Source organism: Notolabrus celidotus, chromosome 19 (genome assembly GCF_009762535.1).
Source record: "Notolabrus celidotus isolate fNotCel1 chromosome 19, fNotCel1.pri, whole genome shotgun sequence".
NCBI lineage: Eukaryota > Metazoa > Chordata > Actinopteri > Labriformes > Labridae > Notolabrus > Notolabrus celidotus.
Window position 1 is genome coordinate 18,520,605 of NC_048290.1, and position 20,922 is coordinate 18,541,526.

The 20,922-nt window shown below is 41.1% G+C and overlaps 1 protein-coding gene across 1 annotated transcript in view; it reads left to right on the plus strand.

Annotated features, from left to right (window-relative positions):
* The first annotated feature begins 4,834 nt into the window (after positions 1-4,834).
* The window catches only part of LOC117831195 (LIM/homeobox protein LMX-1.2-like), a 33,020-nt gene continuing 16,932 nt past the window's right edge, over positions 4,835-20,922 (plus strand). The window contains exons 1-3 of the mRNA XM_034709754.1: positions 4,835-4,926; positions 5,225-5,406; positions 7,340-7,529. Coding sequence (XP_034565645.1) covers positions 5,340-5,406; positions 7,340-7,529 — 257 coding nt within the window. The 5' untranslated portion in view covers positions 4,835-4,926; positions 5,225-5,339. The remainder of the gene's footprint in view (positions 4,927-5,224; positions 5,407-7,339; positions 7,530-20,922) is intronic.

Here is a 20,922-nt window from a genome sequence, read left to right on the forward strand (position 1 = left end):
ATGAAGCTGATAGGTCAAATCCAGGAACTGCATCCTCAGCAGGTGATCCTGATCGTCAGCAGCTGTAAGGTCAAAGATTTATGATAGCACACCTGCAGACTTCAGGATCAGGTTTCCTCAGATCCCTGAGGTTGATCCTAACAGGATCATGAAAGATCCACTGATAGAATCAAACTTTAAGATCATTAAACTAAACTTTTCTGTCCACTGAAGATCGTCTCTCATGAACCTGCTCAGAGTTTACCTGCAGACCCTCATTCTGCTCAGAGTGTTGGTCACAGTGTTCAATATCACAGCGTGTTTATATTCAGAGTATTGGACATGATTTCATATTTAGTTTGTATATAATCAAAGATCCTGTAGACCTGTCTCTGATCCTTCCTCCATGTGAACAGTGTCACTTCAAACATTTTTTTCTGCTCTCTGTGGTGGAGCAGCGTTTGTTCCTTTAAAGCTCCTGTGGTGTCGTCGTGACGGAGGGACCCACATGTTGGACTCATGTTTGAGGAAACTATCACAGAGATGAAGCCGCTCTCTGAACCTTCATGTGTGAAACACGGAGCGTCTGAAACCTCTGACACTTTAAAGCTGTGACTTTACGATACCACAGGAAAGTCAGATCAGGCTCTTTAAACTAGAACTTCACTCTTTAAAGAAGCTTTCAGTTGTTTAATTCTTCCTCACTGCAGGAACTGAGGTCTTAAAGTCTCTGATATCAAACAGGTTCATCCTCTTTAAAGGACTGATCACTGCCTGGAAAAAAGGAAGACAGGCCAAACAAAAGTAAGAGGCAACTAACACTAACCCTTTTGTTGTGAGGTTGTATGAACTTCTTGTCAGTGGTGAGTGTGTTACCCATGGAGGGCCCGGTCAGCTCAGCCTCTTTATTGAGAACCAGAACCGAAGCTGGATCATCCTCTGCAGACGAAGTCAGGTCTACCACGTGGAGAAGTTTAAGAAACTATGACCCGAACACGAACACTAATGCTCAAAATGTTAAGAGCTCTTCTACGTGGTCAGGAAGACCGTTAGTTTTTGCACGCCTCAATGTTCCTCCGCCTTCAGCGCTCTGATCAGATGTACGAGTCTCTGATGTTTTGTGATTCTTGACAGTTTTGCATCATGTTAAGCTCCAAAGACCCCCCCTGCAGACTCAGTGATGTAGAGGTATGTAAGGAGAACATGGTGTGGATCATTGGTGGTGAGACTGGACCTCTTCCTCTGAAGACACTCTCACATTCAGCTTCTTTCTGATGTAACTTCTGAAAAGTGAAGAAAGCGGGTCAATCAGCGGCGTCCAGTAAGGCTGCACTCTGGATGGTAAGTGATGCAGACTGCAGCCGGATGTGAGCCGCTGGTCTCCTCTGATCCAGAAAGGTCCTGAAGTCCTGCTGTTACCAAGTCCTGACAGCAGGAGCTCTCTGGGTTCATCACAGGTTACACACCTGCTCCACCAGGTAACTCTGGATCTCTCTGAACTGTTCCTTTGACACCTGAGAGAAGAGAAATGTCCAACTCTGCCTCATCACTCATCAGAGACTCAAACTGATCCTGTGTGAGTGAAGCTGCTCAGTTTAAAGAACAACTCAGACCACCAGCGTGGATATCAAACACGAAGAACACTTCTAAAGACTTCCCAGAATGCTTTGTGTTGGTTGGACCGCAGCCTCTTTAACACTCCTGCCTAATTTTCCACACTTGTTAAAGCGTCTCAGATCCCTCAGAGACGGAGACGTGGATCCGTTTAAAGGACGTCAGCTGTTTTCCTCAAAGACGGTTTATAGTGTCTCTCTGACACAGTGCTCATTAAACCACCACGAAGAGTTGGCGTGTGAGGCTCCATCAAACATCTCTACACGTTTCACATTAAGTTCACAGGATCAAACCTGTGTGTGTTTGTGTGTTTGTGTGTTTGTGTGTTTGTGTGTTTGTGTGTGTGTGTGTGTGTGTGTGTATGTGTGTTTTAAACAGCTGCAGGTTCATCAGCAGAGCAGGCTGTGAGAGCGTTAATAAGATCTCTAACATCTCAGACTCATTAATCTGAAGTTAAACCTGCTGCGTTGATTCTGAGAGAAACCCTGAACAGATTTTAAATGTTAGGGTGTTGAAGTCTAAATGCTGCCAAATGGCAGACGACAGGAATAAAGCTGAGGGTTCCTAATGATGCTCACGCTCATGAATTTAATTCAGTTTCTTTGTCACTAAACTCATTTACCTGCCGGTTTGATCGTGTTTACTTCTCTTCTAAAGCATCACAGAGTCCCATCAGGTTTTCTCAAACAGACTCTCCCTTTCTGGTTCAGCTGAGGAGGAAGAGAACCCAGCAGCATCCTGTACCTGCTCCCCTCAGCCCTCAGTGTCACTTTTACACTTTTTAAATGCAGTCAGGTGATGCTAAGCTCGCTGTCAGCTCCCCTCAGATTAATTTGTGATACTATGATGGTGAAAAAGTGCTTTAGGTTTTATTTTGGATTCTGTAAGGAGATGGAGCAAACACAGGGGTGTGTAACATGAAAAACAGGAGATAGAAAATATGAGTTATGGTGCATATGCTCTCTGATATTTCTTCACTTATCACATTCTATGTCATTAATATAGTACCGAACAATATCATGCAGGCACAACCATCGTCAAAAATCAGACCAGGAATCCCCAAAAACATTAAAACTTTGATTCAACGACCAGCCACTGACATCCTCTGTCTTTAGGGAATATAAAGTCACATATCCAGATCTAAAACATAACATGAGAGGTAACTGCTGATGCTCTTTTTTTTTAAGTTTTATTTTAAAAGTAAAAGTCCTCCCAGAGCTCTCTCTCTCTGCAGTAGGTCTCTCACTCTCTCTGTGTTTGAATCAACGCCCCCTCTCTGTCTCTGTCTCTGTCTCTGTCTCTGTCTCTGTCTCTCTCTCTCTCTCTCTCTCTCTCTCTCTCTCTCTCTCTCTCTCTCTCTCTCTCTCTCTCTCTCTCTCTCTCTCTCAGCAGCTCTCACGTTCAGTCTCTGGTGACGTCACTGTCTGACCACTGGGGGGCAGTGTTGGACCGTGTGCAGCTTTCTGCTGAAAACACAGAGCTGAGTGTTATAATGCACACATAAATTCATATAAAGCTACAGTTAATCTTTATGAAAATGAGCATCTTAATCAACCTGCTGTAACACTTTCACTCTCTCACCTGAGCTGTCACAGGTGTCCCTGATTAAGGTGTCCCTGATTACGGGACACCTGTGACAGCTCAGGTGAGAGAGTGAATTATCAGGTTACAGAAAAGAGCAGTTCTACCTCCTGACATCTTAAATCACTGCTGAAGATGGATTATTGTTATTTTTAAATAATCATTAATAATAATTTTCTGATAAGTTCTAATATCAAAGTTTCAAAATTAGTTTTATTCTGATCGTTGTATTTAGAGAATCAGCTGCAGAGACCCGGATGTGAGGTGTGAACTCATTATACTGTCTATCTTTGACCCTGACGTCATCCTGCTTTAATAATACAAATAATATAATATAATATAATATTTATTATTCAGGATAAAAGAGAGAGGTTTCCTTTTTTTCTCTGCAGATAAAATCTTTGTATTTATTAAATTAATTTAAATTGCAGATAAAACCTTTAATGTGTCCTGAGCTCAACCCCGCGCGCCTCTCTCTTCTTTCATTTCCTGTTATTAAACGCTGCTCACGCGCAGACAGTGTGTGCGTGTGTGTGTGTGTGTGTGCGTGCGTGCGTGCGTGTGTGCGTGTGTGTGTGTGTGTGAGAGAGAGAGAGAGAGAGAGATGATTGTCACTGATCAGAGCTGCAGATCGATGTGACAGCTTTATGAGCTGATCTGAGGTCAGTCTGTGTTTAATGTGAAATATAAACATCAGACTGAGGTGTTATCAGACCTGCAGACTTATTTTAAATCCATCATCAGTCAGAGATGAGAGGAGGTAATATTTATAAAAGATGATCTTTTGAATATTTACATCTGATATCTGAACCATCAAATAAACTCCTCACAGCTCTCAGGTGAACTCACCTTCATTATTCATGATCAGCTGATCCTGACTCTGGATATGTTTTTGTGCTGTAATGAGATATTTTATATTTTTTCTAAATTGAAGAAGAATGTATTTAGATCATAAAATTTGGTTACACACAAATAAAAATCAATTTTAAAATTACGCAGAAATATTGAAGTTTAATTGATCCAGAGGATAAACAATATAAAGGTTTTCAATTCTCTTCAGTTTATTTTGTAGATTAGCATCATGACTATATGACCTGATAAACATAAATACGTTGTTATGTCACAAAAAATATGTCTACCCTTTAGTTTGGGTTGCTATTTGGGTTATAAGCGGGCTATATAAGTCTATCAATTATTATTTATCATTATTATTAATTCTATATTATTTTAAAATGAGTAACAGCTGCTTTTAAAATCTTCTGGTTCTTTAGTTTCGTATTAACTCATAAAATAAAATAACAAATAAGGGTCGGTTACCCCCTGTGTTATTTACCCATCAGGTACACCGTGAGTTTAAAATTGTACAAACCCATACAGAGGAACAAATATTTGAGAAATGTATTTTTGGGTCTTTAAGTCTTTTATTTTTTATTTCATAAACTATGCCTGGTGTAAATACCTCCAGCAGGTAAAGAAATGATTGATGCTTTAATTCTTTAAATTCCCTCAGAACCTCCCTGCGTCTGGAGAGTCTGAATCAGACCTGATGATTTATTCTCTCTGGTTTCTAAAACTCAACATGTGAAGAAAGTTTAAGGAGCCTGTTTCAGTGTTTCAGGTAAATCAGGTGAGATTTCATGATGTGTAAACCGTGCAGGAGGATCACAGGGCGCTGCAGGGGGATCTCAAGGAGCTGCAGGAGGACCTCATGGAGCTGCAGGAGGATCTCATGGCACTGCTGCAGAGTTTGTGGTTTGTGCATGTTTTGATTTTTGGGATGAGGACCGAGTGGAGGCGGATCCATCAGACTCCGAGCTCCACAGCAGTCCAATGATGGAGAGAGTGTTCAGAGGAAGGGAGGGGTGAGGAGGGGTGAGGGGGGCTGCTCTCCTTTTTGAGTCAGACCCCTCTTCCTCAGGATGGCATAGAGACCTCAGGACCTCAGGACCTCAGGACCCGGATCGTGCTCTGGATTTAAACCCGTTGCAAGTTCTGCTCCTCTGACTCCAGACGGTTTCAACTTTCCGGATTTTTACATTTTCTTCAACAGAGTAGGGGAGGACTTCAGAGAGCCGGATCAGGTCACAGTGACCCGGGTCACAGAGGGTCTGGAGCGCGTGGAGAGGCGCGTGCCGTCCAGCAGTCCCCCTGCTCTGTGCGTAAAGATGCTGAACGACATAAAGGTGGAGGACAGGCTGAGGACGGAGGACAGCTGTCTGCAGGAGACGGCCAGTGAGTCTCTGTCTTTATTTAAACTCTGAACAGAAAGGTTCAGAGAGTTATTATGATGTGTTTCTTTAATGATGTGTTATTTATTAGTTATCATTTTTTTCATTTAATCCTGAATGAATCATATTTACGCACAGCTCCAAACGCGTAACCTGCCACTCCGTTTCACCTTCATCGATCAGCAGTGATTCAGGAAATGAAGATCTCTTATCAGCTCAGTCTTTACCTGCTGACTGCAGATTCATTTATTTTCTGCTTTTTTTAATTTGTCACTTTTTTTCCTCTTTGACTCAAATGAAGGAAAAATGGATCGGTAATTGTTTTAAATATATTTTCTTTAAAGCCATTGATCCCCGAGGCTGAGGCCGGGTTCAAACAGGACTCGTGTTTATAGCGGGCTCACTGATGTCGCGCTCAGACCTGACCCAACCGTGTTTCTGCAGAGACTCTGAAGCTGCAGATCTGCGTTTAAACGCTGAACTCGGTCACAACACGGATAGAAAGAAGTGAAAGTAAAGGGTTTAAACAAACTGAATAAATGCAACATTTAGTGAAAACACGTCAGGGTGTTTTGTTTCATTTGATTCTTAAAGACATTTAGATGAATTCAACGACAGCACACAGGACCTTCAGCGACGCGCGATGCATGCTTTTATTATAACATAATTAGTTCTCTGCAGCCACTCTGATCTAAAAATTAGTCATTTTTGTTTCTATTATTTTGGTTATTATTTATGATACAATTATTATTATGCCTGCACTATATGTTCCTGTCCGTTCCTGCAGCTTGGTGCTGAGCTGGATCTCCTGCAGCCTGAACACATTAAACTCTCAGCTCTGATCTGATCCTCATGGAGATATATTTAAAGATTCAGCTCGGGCTTTAAGTAGTGTTTCTCATAAAATCTGACTGTGATTCTGAGACTATAATATCTGTGTGTTATAGCTTATTATTTTTTATGACTGTTTTTTTTTGTGTGTGGCTCTGAACAGTCTCCTGCTCCTCAGTCTCTCTGAAAACATATATTTTAATCTCAACAGGACTCAGCAAAATACTCAATTAAATCAAATTATTTAATTTATAAAAAAAAAGAAAAAGAAAACAATTTATTGTTTCGTTCACTAAAAACAGACAACCTAGAAAAAAGGCCTCACACAGCTACCTGTGTGTTTACAGCCGTGAATTTATGCTGTTTTAGAAACCCTAATAAATACAAATAAATTATATTAATTTAAATAAGGAGAAACATAAACATAATGTTTCTCCAATAAGAGGCCCAATGTGAACAGGTTTAGATTATAATTTGTACCAGTTAGGCCCAGCAAGTATTTAAAATATAAGTCTGACATTCAGAATCACAGCTTCGAGTCTAAACCATGAAACAATAACATGTACATGCTTTTTAATTTCATAAACACCTGAACATGATTATGGAAGAAGAAGAAGAAGAAGAAGAAGAAGAAGAAGAAGAAGAAGAAGAAGAAGAAGAAGAAGAAGACACTGTCCTTATGCGATTATTTATAAAAACAAGAAAATGAAAAATATTCTGTTTGGTTTCACAGACAGATTTCTGCAGCCTCGTTCATTCAATTAAAGAACATAAATCTGGAACCTTTCCACAAAGGTTCTTCAAGGAACCTTAACCCGCTCCACGAATGTTCTTCAGGAAGGTTCCTCAAGAACTTACTAAATTATATTAAGCATGTTTATAAAAATACAGAAACTTCTTTTAGCGTTACATAAATATTTATATTAATACAGAATAATCAGATGACACAGTAACCTGTTTGAGCACGGGGCATCACGGGTGATAATAACACACAATGCGCGCGCACCTTCTGACCAGTAATTAACAGATACACACGCGCGCGCGCGCCTCGGACTCAGTCTCATGTGTATTTTAAATGACCCCCCCCCCCTCTCTCTCCCCTGCAGGCTCGTGCTCCCCCCTGCAGCAGCTCGTGTGTGCGGGATGCACCCGGATCATCTCAGACCGGTTCCTGCTGCGGGTCAACGGCACGTCCTGGCACGAGGAGTGTCTGCAGTGCGCCGCGTGCCAGCAGCCGCTCACCGCCACCTGCTACTGCAGAGACTCCAAACTGTACTGCAGAGAGGACTACCGGAGGTAAGACCGGGGCTTACTCCTCAGACTCACTCAGGGAGGGGGTCAGAGGGACCACAGGGGGGCTGGGTGATGCTATCTAGCCTCTCTGGAGTCCATGAGTCCAGTTACTCAAAATTGAGTTAGTGTTTCCATCCTCGACTCTGGGTGAGGGGAGGATATGATCTGGATCCTTCTGAAGTTTTCAGCTTGAGAAAATGTTTCTTTGTTTTTCTGTCAAACAAATGAAGATTCCTCTTTTGCATAATTTCTCCTTAGTGAGTAAACAGTTAAAGATGAGAGTCAGACTCTCAGTGACAGAAAAACAAATTTCAGGATGACCCTGAAGAAGTCAGGAGTCTGAATGAGCTTTGCAGCTGTCTGTGTGAGGATGGTCAGTTCACTCAAAGTCTGCAGGAACATAAACTCCTGTCTCATTCTGTTTCTTTAAGTGTTCATTTATTTGCATAAAGATAGTCTGTAAACATGCATTTCGATTTTGAAACACAGCGCTAAGTAACAGACAAAGCAGCTGAAATCAATCTGATCTAGTTAATCATCTTGTTCAGAGGCCTCCATCAGGCTGCAGTAACCACAGCAGCTGGACTCTGCTCTCTGCTGGCTGCAGGATGTTGGATGAACTTGCTGCATGTAGTCTGCTGACTTTACGGTTTTTAGATATATTTTAGATTCAAAGGATGGATGAGGGATTTAAAACATGAGCGCTGCTCCTCTGTTGGACGTTTCTCCATCCTCAGACTTCATCAGAAATCTCTCTGCTGGTTGTTCTGTGTGGTTTGTTGACCTCTGGTGGTTTGTTGACCTGTTCACTGAGATCTCCTGGCTCAGTAGCATGCCTTCTCTGCAGAGGGTCAGTGTGCTGTTGTTCCTGTTGTGAGCTGTGGGTTGTGTGTCTGTGCACCTGTCGTGTTATATAAGCACAGCTGGACTGAATGTTGTACTTAAACTTTGATGCATTTTGACAGGATGTACATGATACTACTCTACGTATATGAGGCCATAAAAACTTCATTACTTCAATCCTGGCTTCAGATGTAGCACCGCTGAAGAAACACTTTCTCTGCTCATGATGAAGTTTCTGTGAGGAGGTTTTTGATCTGATCGGCTAAATGACAAACTGTGGATCTGTTGTTTTCTGAAGGTTTATATTCTGGGTCTATCCTAAAAACTGGACATGAAGACTATAATACAGGCAGTGCGTACCTTTTCATTTTTGTTCACCTGACTGTCATTCGATGCTCTCAGACTGACCGTTAGATCAACATTTAATGTGTGTTAGTTAAAACTAAAAAACACAAATAAACAACAATAATGTATGCGTTATGTTTTAGTCACGTGTAAATCATGAAGTGAAAGAAAAGATGCATAAAGCATTTTGTAATTTTTAATACATGATTTGACTGAAGAGACAGAAAGTGAATATGTAGTTAGATTCAGGAGTTTAATGAAGGTTCATAAATATGTGCAAATGTATTAAAACCACTAAATGGTTAAAACGATGATCTTATTTCTAACAGGAGCAGTGTTATTAGTGTTCAGAGAGTCTGAGTGACAGATGGAAACAAAGAAGATGGAATGATGAACGGCAGCTCGACGTGTCTGCTGTCTGTGACATGCTGGCTTTGGTTCTGCTGTGAATTGAGCAGTGTTGTTGTTGTTGTTGTTGTTGTTGTTGTTGTTGTTGTTGTTGTTGTTGTTGTTGTTGTTGTTGTTGTTGTTGTTGTGGGCTTTACCCTGAAGCTGGGTGCTCTCTCCTGTCGTGTTGACGATAAGATTTGTGAGCAGCGTGTGTCTTTGTGACGTCTCTGCTGCAGCAGCTCTGCAGACTGAACACACGACATGCATCTCATCGCTGCAGAGACACTGAATGATGAACACTCCTCACCTGAAGCACAGAAACCTTTCATAAAGAGGATCATCATTTTAAAATGTGTCTTTGTTTCCTGAGAACAGATTTAAACAGAAATAAAATCTGTCTCCTTTAGAATTTAACATTTTAGATTTATTGTAGTGTCAAATTTAGATTGATTCTATTTGAGATTATTATTTATTTATTTGTAAAATAATTCCTGATTGGATATATTTGTTTCTTCTCGTGTTTATTTACTCTGTATTTATTTATGTCTCTGATAACCTGCTGAGAGAACAATACAATTTACCTGCTTTGAATTATAAAAATATCATCCATCCACCACAGGGTTAAAGGCTGAAAGGGAAAGGGTTAATGTATTGTTTTTAAATAAATCAAAAAAGAAACAAAATCTTAATAAAATGATAAACTGCGGGATTCTTTAAAATATGTCCAAATCAAAATAATTTGATTCCAATTTGAGTCCATCAAAATAATAACTGGATGATTTGTCCTCCATTTCATGTTTCCCCATCAGACATTATATATTAAATAACTTATATCTAATAAAATTATATTTAATGCATGACGAGAGCAAACAGCCTGTAAGGTTCATGAAGACTCAGATTAGAACGGTTTCAGAAACACATAATAATCTCTCACATGTCTGATTTCATGTTTGAGTCCAGTCCTGATAAAGGGGGTCTGAAGGAGCTCAGGTTTGGAAGATTAAAATATAACTATTAAGTATACTGTGAGACAATCAGGTCACAATAAAGATGTGTGTTAGCTTTTATTACAGCTGTTATTATAAAGAGATTAATTATTAACAAAACCCACATAAACAACACCATCAGAATAAATCATGGAGGAAAGCTCGTGTTTGATTTGTAGAGAAGTTTAAAGACTCGTTCTAAATACAACTGTAAATGTTTATTAATATTTTTATCTATATATAAAAAATATAAAAATATGATGTAGTGACGGAGGAATAAAACAAAGAGCTTTTAAAAATCTTTTTAATATCTGGGTTTGGATTAATTTAAAACTCAGTGCATGTCTGCTGATAAATGATCACTCTGATTTGTTTCATCATAAATCCATCCCAAAGACAGTGAGCTAAATTTAAAACACTGATGTGTGTTTTCAATTTATTTGTATGCATCATTTGTATCAGTCAGAGATGCATACAAGAAATCATGGAGGAAATGTCAGGGGTTAAAAATCATGTGTCCTTCATCCTGCTCTGTGCTTTATCTCTGTGATTCTGATGCTCTCTTTGTTGATGTTTAAGTTTCTGGTCTGCTGGCCGTCTTTGGTTTAAATGTTGATTTATATCAGGTTAAATCAGATCTCTCTCTCAGTCTCAGAGGAAGTTAACTCTACAAACCTACAAAAACAAATATATATATATCACCACAGTGACATTTATTACATATAAAGCATGTAAACATGGATTTAAGGGAGACGCCAGATCAGATTTATTTTACGTACATGTGTGGGTTCAATCTGACGTACTCTATTTTCAGTTTTTCATTTGGCAGAAATCAGACTACGCCCGGTCAGGTCACTCACAGGACACAAAGAACCACACGCACGCACGCACGCACGCACGCACGCACGCACACAAACACACACACACCTGTTTCGTCTGTTTGGATCTGAGTGAGATTGTTCAACAGTAAATCAAACAGGAAGTATCCTCACACATCGTCTCATTTAAAGGTTCAACGTCCGTCCTTCAGTCCAAACACATCGAGTCAGAGCTGCTGAACATTTTATATTCCTCCTGCTTTATAAAACATTCTCCTTGTTTTCTCCAACAGAGCGGTGTGTTCAGAGTCAGCTCTCTCAGTCCGCCTGCGTCTTGTAGGTCAGTGGATCATATATTTGAAGACACTTTGGCGCCGTGTTTGGAAAATGCAGCTCACATTATTTGAACACAAACAGACGCAGAGACGAGGAGAGCCTGTTTCTCTCTCCGACAGTTAGAACAGCTTGAACACGTCCGGTCTGTCTCTGTGTTTCTCTCAGACGTTCTGATGATGCTGCTCCTCTTCTTCTTCGTGTGCCGCTCAGACGTCCTGATGATGATGCTGCTCGTTTTCTTCTTCGTGTGATGCTCAGACGATCTGATGATGCTGCTCCTCTTCTTCTTCCTGTGACGCTCAGACGTCCTGATGATGATGCTGCTCGTTTTCTTCTTCGTGTGATGCTCAGACGTTCTGATGATGCTGCTCATCTTCTTCTTCCTGTGACGCTCAGACGTCCTGATGATGATACTGCTCGTTTTCTTCTTCGTGTGATGCTCAGACGTCCTGATGATGCTGCTCCTCTTCTTCTTCCTGTGACGCTCAGACTTTCTGATGATGATGCTGCTCGTTTTCTTCTTCGTGTGATGCTCAGACGTTCTGATGCTGCTGCTCGTCTTCTTCTTCGTGTGACGCTCAGACGTTCTGATGATGCTGCTGCTCGTCTTCTTCTTTGTGTGACACTCAGACGCCCTGATGATGCTGCTGCTCGTCTTCTTCGTGTGACGTTGAGACGTTCTGATGATACTGCTCGTCTTCTTCTTTGTTTGACGCTCAGACGTCCTGATGATGCTGCTCGTCTTCTTCTTCTTCGTGTGACATTCAGACTTTCCTCCGATTTAATCTGAGTTATGTTTCTCGCTCTCTGCCCTGTTTGTGGGACGAGTCACTGTAAAAGTTCACAGATTGGTTTTATCATAAAGCAGTCGACCTGGTGACTTTAGCATCAATCAAATCAAAGCGCTGCCCCCTGGAGGCGAGGATCCAGGAGTAAATCCTGGACCTGGACCCAGCAGGCCTCCTCTCTCTGAGCAGGGGTTAAAGAAAGGAGGGGGAGGTGTACGGAGGGAGCACTCAGGAACAACACAGGACTCAGCAGGAGCTGCTTAAAGCTCTGCTCTGTTTGGATTCCTCAGCTGATCGACGGCCGAGCTCAGAGCTACAAAAACAAGCTCTGCTCAGACCTCAGGGTTCAGGTTTCATTACCTCTGCAGAGTGTGAGCGAGCAGCCGCAGGTCGTCCTGCTCCTCAGCCTCCAACACCACCAAATACAAACCAAACACACACAGTGATTAATGCTGCTGCTCATCTGACCAGCCTCCACTTCAAACACTAACTACATGAAACAGAGAGAGGAGGAGGAGGAGGAAGAGGGGGAGGAGGAGGGGAGCTGTAGAGGGACAGATTTCAGGACCTTTGCTTCTCTGGACTTCTGTTTTTTGCAATAGGCTATAGCAATAGGCTATAGCTTGCTCTGACTATCGAGATTTCATATTAAAATCTCATTTAGAGCTGAATAAATACACTGAGCATCTCAGCTACCGTAGCATGTGTACACTCACTGGTTCCCGCTGCGTGTGTCTACTTTACTTTAAAGAAGCTGAACACCATGAGACTCATGGTGGACACTGATATTTGAAGACCGTGCCGCCCCGCCCCCAACAAAAGTGATCTTATAATGCTATACACATTAATGTACTCTGAAGTCAGGTCAGGAATCCTGTGAGACACCAGGAGCTGACTTATTCTTGTCAGATTATGTAGGTTATGTCATGTGACAGTGATGGCCTTCATCAGTTAGTGCCTGTTAATTGGTGTTAAATACTTGACTCTGATTGGTCGACCTTGTCACTATGGTGGTTAATTCTCACTAGCAAAAGAGACACCAGAGACATCCTAGTTACACAACATATCAAATCAGTCTGCTGAAAGTGGAATAGAACAGAATGGAACACATCAAATGAGATCAGAATGGAACAGATCAAATGAGAATAGATCAGAATGGAACACATCAAATGAGATCAGAATGGAACACATCAAATGAGAATAGATCAGAATGGAACACATCAAATGAGATCAGAATGGAACACATCAAATGAGATCAGAATGGAACACATCAAATGAGAATAGATCAGAATGGAACACATCAAATGAGATCAGAATGGAACACATCAAATGAGAATAGAACAGAATGGAACACATCAAATGAGAATAGATCAGAATGGAACACATCAAATGAGAATAGATCAGAATGGAACACAACAAATGAGAATAGAACAGAATGGAACACATCAAATGAGATCAGAATGGAACACATCAAATGAGAATAGATCAGAATGGAACACATCAAATGAGATCAGAATGGAACACATCAAATGAGAATAGATCAGAATGGAACACATCAAATGAGAATAGAACAGAATGGAACACATCAAATGAGAATAGATCAGAATGGAACACATCAAATGAGAATAGAACAGAATGGAACACATCAAATGAGAATAGAACAGAATGGAACACATCAAATGAGAATAGATCAGAATGGAACACATCAAATGAGAATAGAACAGAATGGAACACATCAAATGAGAATAGAACAGAATGGAACACATCAAATGAGATCAGAATGGAACACATCAAATGAGAATAGATCAGAATGGAACACATCAAATGAGAATAGAACAGAATGGAACACATCAAATGAGAATAGAACAGAATGGAACACATCAAATGAGATCAGAATGGAACACATCAAATGAGAATAGATCAGAATGGAACACATCAAATGAGAACAGAATGGAACACATCAAATGAGAACAGAATGGAACACATCAAATGAGAATAGATCAGAATGGAACACATCAAATGAGAACAGAATGGAACACATCAAATGAGAATAGATCAGAATGGAACACATCAAATGAGAACAGAATGGAACACATCAAATGAGAATAGATCAGAATGGAACACATCAAATGAGAACAGAATGGAACACATCAAATGAGAATAGATCAGAATGGAACACATCAAATGAGATCAGAATGGAACACATCAAATGAGAACAGAATGGAACACATCAAATGAGAAAAGAACAGAATGGAACACATCAAAGTAGAATAGAACAGAATGGAACACACCATTTAATTTGCATAACCACCCGTCCACTATACATCATCCGTCACACACGCACTGTGCGTTGTATTTAGTCTGTATTTCTAAAGGCAGTTCTGGAAGTCCACTACTTATTTAATATTCTGACGTCCCGACTCCTCGCCTCCTTTCTAAGAGAAAGAAGGTTTTCTAAGAGGTCTGTGACATCAGGACAGACTGAGGGGAATTTTCAACCACAGGAGCCATCTGAAGTCACAGCTGGTTTTAGGACTCTGTTGTTTATGACTGAGTGAGAGTCAAAAGGCAGTAAATGCTGTCTGGTCTGTGGATCGGACCACGTTCTCACTGCTCATGGTTTTAAACATGAAAATGCTCTTTTCTCCTCTGGAAACACCTCTGAGCTCCACGACTGAGCAAACAGAGCCGCGTCCTCGACACAGAGACGTTTCTGATTCATAACGAGGGGATCAAAGAGCAGACCACAACAGCCAGGCCAAACCGCAGGGACTGTGGAGGCGCGTGGACCATAAGAGTCAGATTTATAGAGCTCAGTGTGGGTGAGACAACAAGTCCGAGCTGCTCGTTAAATCAACTCTTTACAACAGAGAGAGAGAGATGAGGAGAGAGAGAGACGAGGAGGAGAGAGACGAGGAGAGAGGAGAAGAGAGGAGACAGAGAGAGAGAGAGAGAGAGAGAGAGAGAGAGAGAGAGAGAGAGGGGAGAGAGAGGGAATATGGAAGAGAGACTAATGTCCCTTTTACATGGACAGAGAGAGACAGACAGAAAGACAGGCCTCAGAGTGTGGACCCTATGTCCTGCCTTGGTCTCTCTGTTACTGTGAAGGATTCTGATTCTGGTCTAAAGTCAGAGTTGTAATAATCTGCAGTGTTAGGGTCCAGGTCTTTCCTCTCGGTCTGGTCTGACTCTCTCAGTGCAGTTGTATGAGCTCAGAGAACAGCAGCTCTCAGCAGATACATGTTTGCCAGTCTCTGGCTGCCCCCTCTCCCACCCCCGTCTCCCCCGTCTCCCCCCCTCCTCCCCCTTTAATGCTTGTAGCACTGCAGCCTCTCGGGGGACTCCGGCTGGTATTTAGCATGCTGAGACCCCAAGGGCTCATCCAAAACCTGCACGCTCCAAGCTGTCCACATTATTAGCTCCTTGCTCTCAGAGGAGACTTTAGATACTGACACACACACACGAGAAAGACACACACACAGTACAAACACACACTCCACGCTGTGAAAGAGAGAGGGGGGGGGGAGTGTGTTTTCAGGCTGTAACAGTGATCACATCTTTAATGTTGTTAATCAGTCTGCAGAGGTTTCTTCAGATAAACTGAGTGCTCATCTGACGTCAGTCTGGAATCATCATAGAGACGCTCTGTTACTGCAGGTGGATCAGAGGCTGCAGAGGTTTCAATGATTTACATGTTTCCATTATTTCATGTATATATATATATATGTTCATTTTTCCTCATAGTTAGATTTAGATTTTTATATTTGAAGCATTTTTGTTTGCATTTAATGTTTTTAGGCCAATATGATGGAAATGATATCTCTTCAGGTAAATCAGTCCGCTTTCAGACGGCTCTGCATTCATTGACACTTCTTGATTTTAAAATGAGTCAAACTCCAAACGTGTGGGCTTACGACACTTATACTGCTCAGTGTTTTAATGTCACGTGATGTCTGAGCAGCAGATGGAGAAGATGCATTAAGTCCAGTTTAATATTATTTATATCTTCAAGTTATTTACAGCTGATAAAGTCCCCTTGTTCTCCAGGACTCTAAGGTCATTAGATCCTTGTTTCCTCTGCCGGAGCTGAAAGAGGTTTTGGTTCTGCAGAGCGGGCTGCAGGGGGGGAGAGGTACACGCACAAAACAAGAGCTGATCAAAAAAAATCTGGATCAGATATTTTATGATTGAACTTAAGTCAGAAATCTTCACACATAGTAGCTTTAAAAATATAAGTGTTATATCTCCTCTCCCCCCCTGACATCCTGTGCTTTGGTAAACATGATCCTGCTGTGCCGCGCCTCGTATGAACACTTACTCTTCCTGCCATTTGGCTCCTGCAGAGCCCGAGGTTGCCATGTGCAGCTTTAAGGGGGATAACTCTGAACTCTCCAAATACACTTAGCAAACAGAGACATCTTTGGTTTTCAACGCCGCATCACTTCTGACAATCTGGAGCTCAGCGCAGATCGTCAGCTTCCATCTGACACGTTACAGACAGGAGGAGAAATGCATGTTTAACACAAAGACATGGAGTTATACTATACATGCAGAACTTTAGAGAGCACTTTCAGGACTCACAGATCAGTGAACTTCAAGGCATCAATCATAAATCAGGATCAGTCCTCTGTGATCCACTTCTTCACATTTACTGTGGCTTCATGGATTCATCTCAAACACATCAGTCAGGCCCGTCCTCCAACCACAAACACACCTTTACCTTGTAGCTACAGCATCGTCAGCTCTATGCAGTAAACTCTGACTGATCGATCAGAGCGCTCTGTCAGGCCTCAGGTCGGTGCAGACGATCTCCTGGGGCACTACAAGCTTTCCTCCTAAATCTACCTGCGTCTCCACCCTGATAAGACTTCAGCCTGTGTCTGAGAGAGCCTATGAGGACCTCCTGAGTTTTTATTATCAGAGTCTGCAGAGTAACTGTTTATTTTTAGCTCTGTGAACGCTGTAGAAAACACTGAGGCTAATTGTATTTCTTATTTGTACATGAAATCCCAACATCACTCAGCTCGACAGAAATAAGACCTTTATGAGTGAGCGTCAGGTTTTCTCCATCGTGACGATTGTGTTTGAAAATCTGAACGGATCTTTATCTGAAGAGAAAAAAACTGTCACTCTTGGTTTGCTTTTTTTCACTGTCAAAAATGTAAATTTCTGATCTCACACACAAACTAATAATTTTAATTTAAAGGAAACATCAGGAGGTAAACAGGGAGTTTTATCTTAGTAAATATGTGTTCATATTTTATTCCATGCTTATGCAGAAATCAGTGAAAGTATAACATAAAGTTATACATCGTATTAAAACATGACGTCTTTGTACGAGCAGCAGCTGAAACGTTTACTGCAGCAAAGCATTTCTCAAACTTCATACGACTGAATTACAGATTTTAACACGCTCACATAATTTATCTGTAACATGTAGCATCATAATTTAAAGCTGCTGTGAGAAAGGTAACAATTTGTGTTGATTTTGGCACCCACTGTGGACAGAGTGGTGTAACATGTCTTTGCTGTGCTGTGCGTTGTGTGTCTGCAGAGTCAGAGGCTGATGTTTTGGGACTACATCTCAAGGACCCATGGTTTGTTGCAACAGCTTTAGTTACCGTAACGTGAGACGCTAAAAACGCGTCCTTGTTGACCACTAGGTGGTGCTGTTGTAAACAACAAGAGTCTCAGACTTGCAATCTCAGAAACACGTGTCTTAATCTGCAGCCTGCAGATGATACTCTGTGCATTGGAAGGCAGTGTTATTAAGACGTTTAGATGTTTCCCTCGTTGTTAATCTATTTGAAAATAATCGGTCTGTTTCACCGTCATACTTTAACCCATCCGACATTCCCCTGCAGGAGAGGTTTCAGTTATTCAGACTTAACGTATAATACACGTCAGTCACATCACTCCTGGTATTTGCTAATTTACATCTCATAAAAAGCATCAGTATGAAAACCTCATGATAACCAGTTACAAAGATTCAGATCCAGGTGTTAGTCTGTGCCAGAGCTGCTGAGGCTGCAGAGGGAGAGACAACCTGCACTGTCACTGGCGTGTTTATTCCTCCTCACAGAGGGGTGTGTGTAGGTGTGTGTGTTTGTGTGTTTGTGTGTGTGTGTCCTGGAGGTCCTCTGGGAAATAAAGTCTGCCATCGCGCCCCCCCCCCAGTGCTCCTCATCTGCTCGGAGCGTGTGTGTGTGTTTATGAGGGTATAAGTGGTGTTAAGTCCCTCAGCCTGCAGCGTGTTTATTAGAGTCCAAACTGAACGGAGGGTCGCTCTGACCTTTGACCCTCACAGATATATATGTGTGTGTGTGTGTGTGTGTGTGTGTGTGTGTGTGTGTGTGTGTGTGTGTGTGTGTGTGTGTGTGTGTGTGTGTGTGTGTGTGACTGCTGCAGAGCTGTGTGTTTAAAGCATCATTTCAGACCCTCATCATGTAAACACTGAACTTATGGACTCAGAGTTTCTCAGTGTTTAACTTCATTAAAGAGGGATTTTAATTATTAGAGCTTGACTTGTTGATTTTAGATTCAAGTTTGAAATACTCTCCTGAACCTGATTTGATCTGATGTGTGTGATCTGGTTGTGTCTCCAATGCTCTTGTCAGAATCAGAATAAGAATCAGAATCAGCTTTATTGGCCAGGTATGCTTGAACACACAATGAATTTGACTTAGTTGAACTGTGCTCTCTTTGTACAAGGCATAAGAATAAGACATACAAATAAAAAAATAAAAATATAATAACAATAACATCAGCTATAAACACAAAAGAACAACAAATAGGCATGACTAATATGTACAGGCTAAAATAATATGATAAAAGTGCAGTGGTGAGTAGCAGAGGTAGTTTTTACATAAATACAATAGTAGGTAAATAATAAAATAAATAGAAATATGGAATTCTGCTTGGAGAATTGTTGCATTGTATATCTACATGTATATTTACAGAGTATTTATCTGACAGGTATGACACTGTTATGGTTTAGTGTTCAGCAGAGTGACAGCCTGGGGGAAGAAACTGTTCTTATGGTGGGTTGTTTTGGCGCACAGTGATCTGTAGCGCCTGCCGGAGGGGATGTTTATTTAGAGTTAGTAGAGTTAGTAACCGTTGTCCACCAATCAAGTATTCAACACAGCCAGGTGATTAGTAAGAAAGTGAAAACCTAAATCTCACGACTAACTGATGGTGATAAAGAAAGGCCTGGTACAAATAATTATATACATATTTATACAGATAAAATATATAAATATATTTATTTACTGTATATAAATAAATAAGGTCATGAGTCCTTCAGAGAAACACGTTTACATCGGGGAGTGAACTCGTCCTACTTAGACGACAGACGTTTGGTCACAGTTTCCAGCTTCACTCAGAGCAGACTGTGGTTCAGTTTAACAAGGTAACACCCTCTGTTCACACACACACACACACACACACACACACACACACACACACACACACACACACACACACACACGCAAACACACTCACACACACAAACACACAAACACACGCAGTTCCTATGAGCGTGAAGTGGTGTGTAAATTTTTTTGCAGATCGGTCTGAGACCTTCCTACTGAGTCTGCAGACAAACAGAGGATTAAATCTAATCTGCAGTTATTTCTAGTCGTTTTGTGAATTTAAAACGATTTCTTTAACAATATAAAATATTGATCCCATTTTTATTGATCAGTTTATTCTAATAAACAGAGAGAAGTTTAGAAATACAGTCACATTATAAATCACGACGAGTCCGTCCTGCTTCTGTATTTACTTCTTAGTCTTTATATTATAACAGGGCTTTGAACTAAGACAAATTTACCTAAATATTATCTTCAAGTTATTCAAAAAAATCTCAGAAATTCACCCAAATTATTTATTTTCCTTCATAACGTCTGTCTTTCTGATATCAGAGGATATTTGAGTTATTGGAGTTTTTTCTCTTATTATTATTTTTACAGTTTGAGTCTCTGAAATCAGAGTTTATGTCCTGTGTTCTCTTCTGGACCTTCATGTTCAAGTTTTACCTCCCCTTAGTGTGTCTCTGAACTCTGTTAGATATCAGGTTGTACAGACTCTGTAGATTAAGAGGTCAAGCATATAGAGATATAGCATTTTTGTGTGCATTAAGAACTATCTCACCTTCAAAATAGATATAAAAGATGTGTCTGATTCAATAAAAAAGGAGGAATAATCTCCACATGTGCTACAGGTAGACGATCAGCTTCAGTGTTTTTATAAAGGTGTGTCTGTTTCCATGGAGGAGTTTAATGTGACTGATTGGATGTATTAATACGTCTCTACCTGTCGCCAGGTCTTCCTGAGCTTCATTACCTGTTTCAGTGAGACATCTTCATCCCTCTGTTACCTTCCTCTCTGCTTACCTGACAGCTCCGCCTGACAGGTGAGCAGTTCACTGAGCAATAACAAGAGTGTTAACTCTCGCATGCCTGATCAATAAACACAGATACAGTACACAGGTGAGGGTTCAGGTGACGCTGACACACCTTGATGACAGGTCTGATAACACACAGGCCCTGAGGAGGATGAGTCAGCGCTCAGTTATTTCTTCATCCCTTGTTCACAGAGTTTTATCAGAGCAGAGGAGCGTGTGTCTGAGACGATCTTTAGACTTTCACAGACCGAGGACGGACGTCTCAAACTGTTCTCTCGTTTCTGCAGATTAATGTTTAAACTTAAATTTAAAGACTCTCTGATCAATGTGATTGATTATTCCTCTCTTTGAACCTCAGGAGGAGAATGTCTGATATCTCACACTGCACAAGCACTTCTGTGTTACACAGAGATCATTATCAACCAGAGAGATGATCTCTGTGTGTGTGTGTGTGTGAGTGTGTGTGTGTGTGTGTGTGTGTGT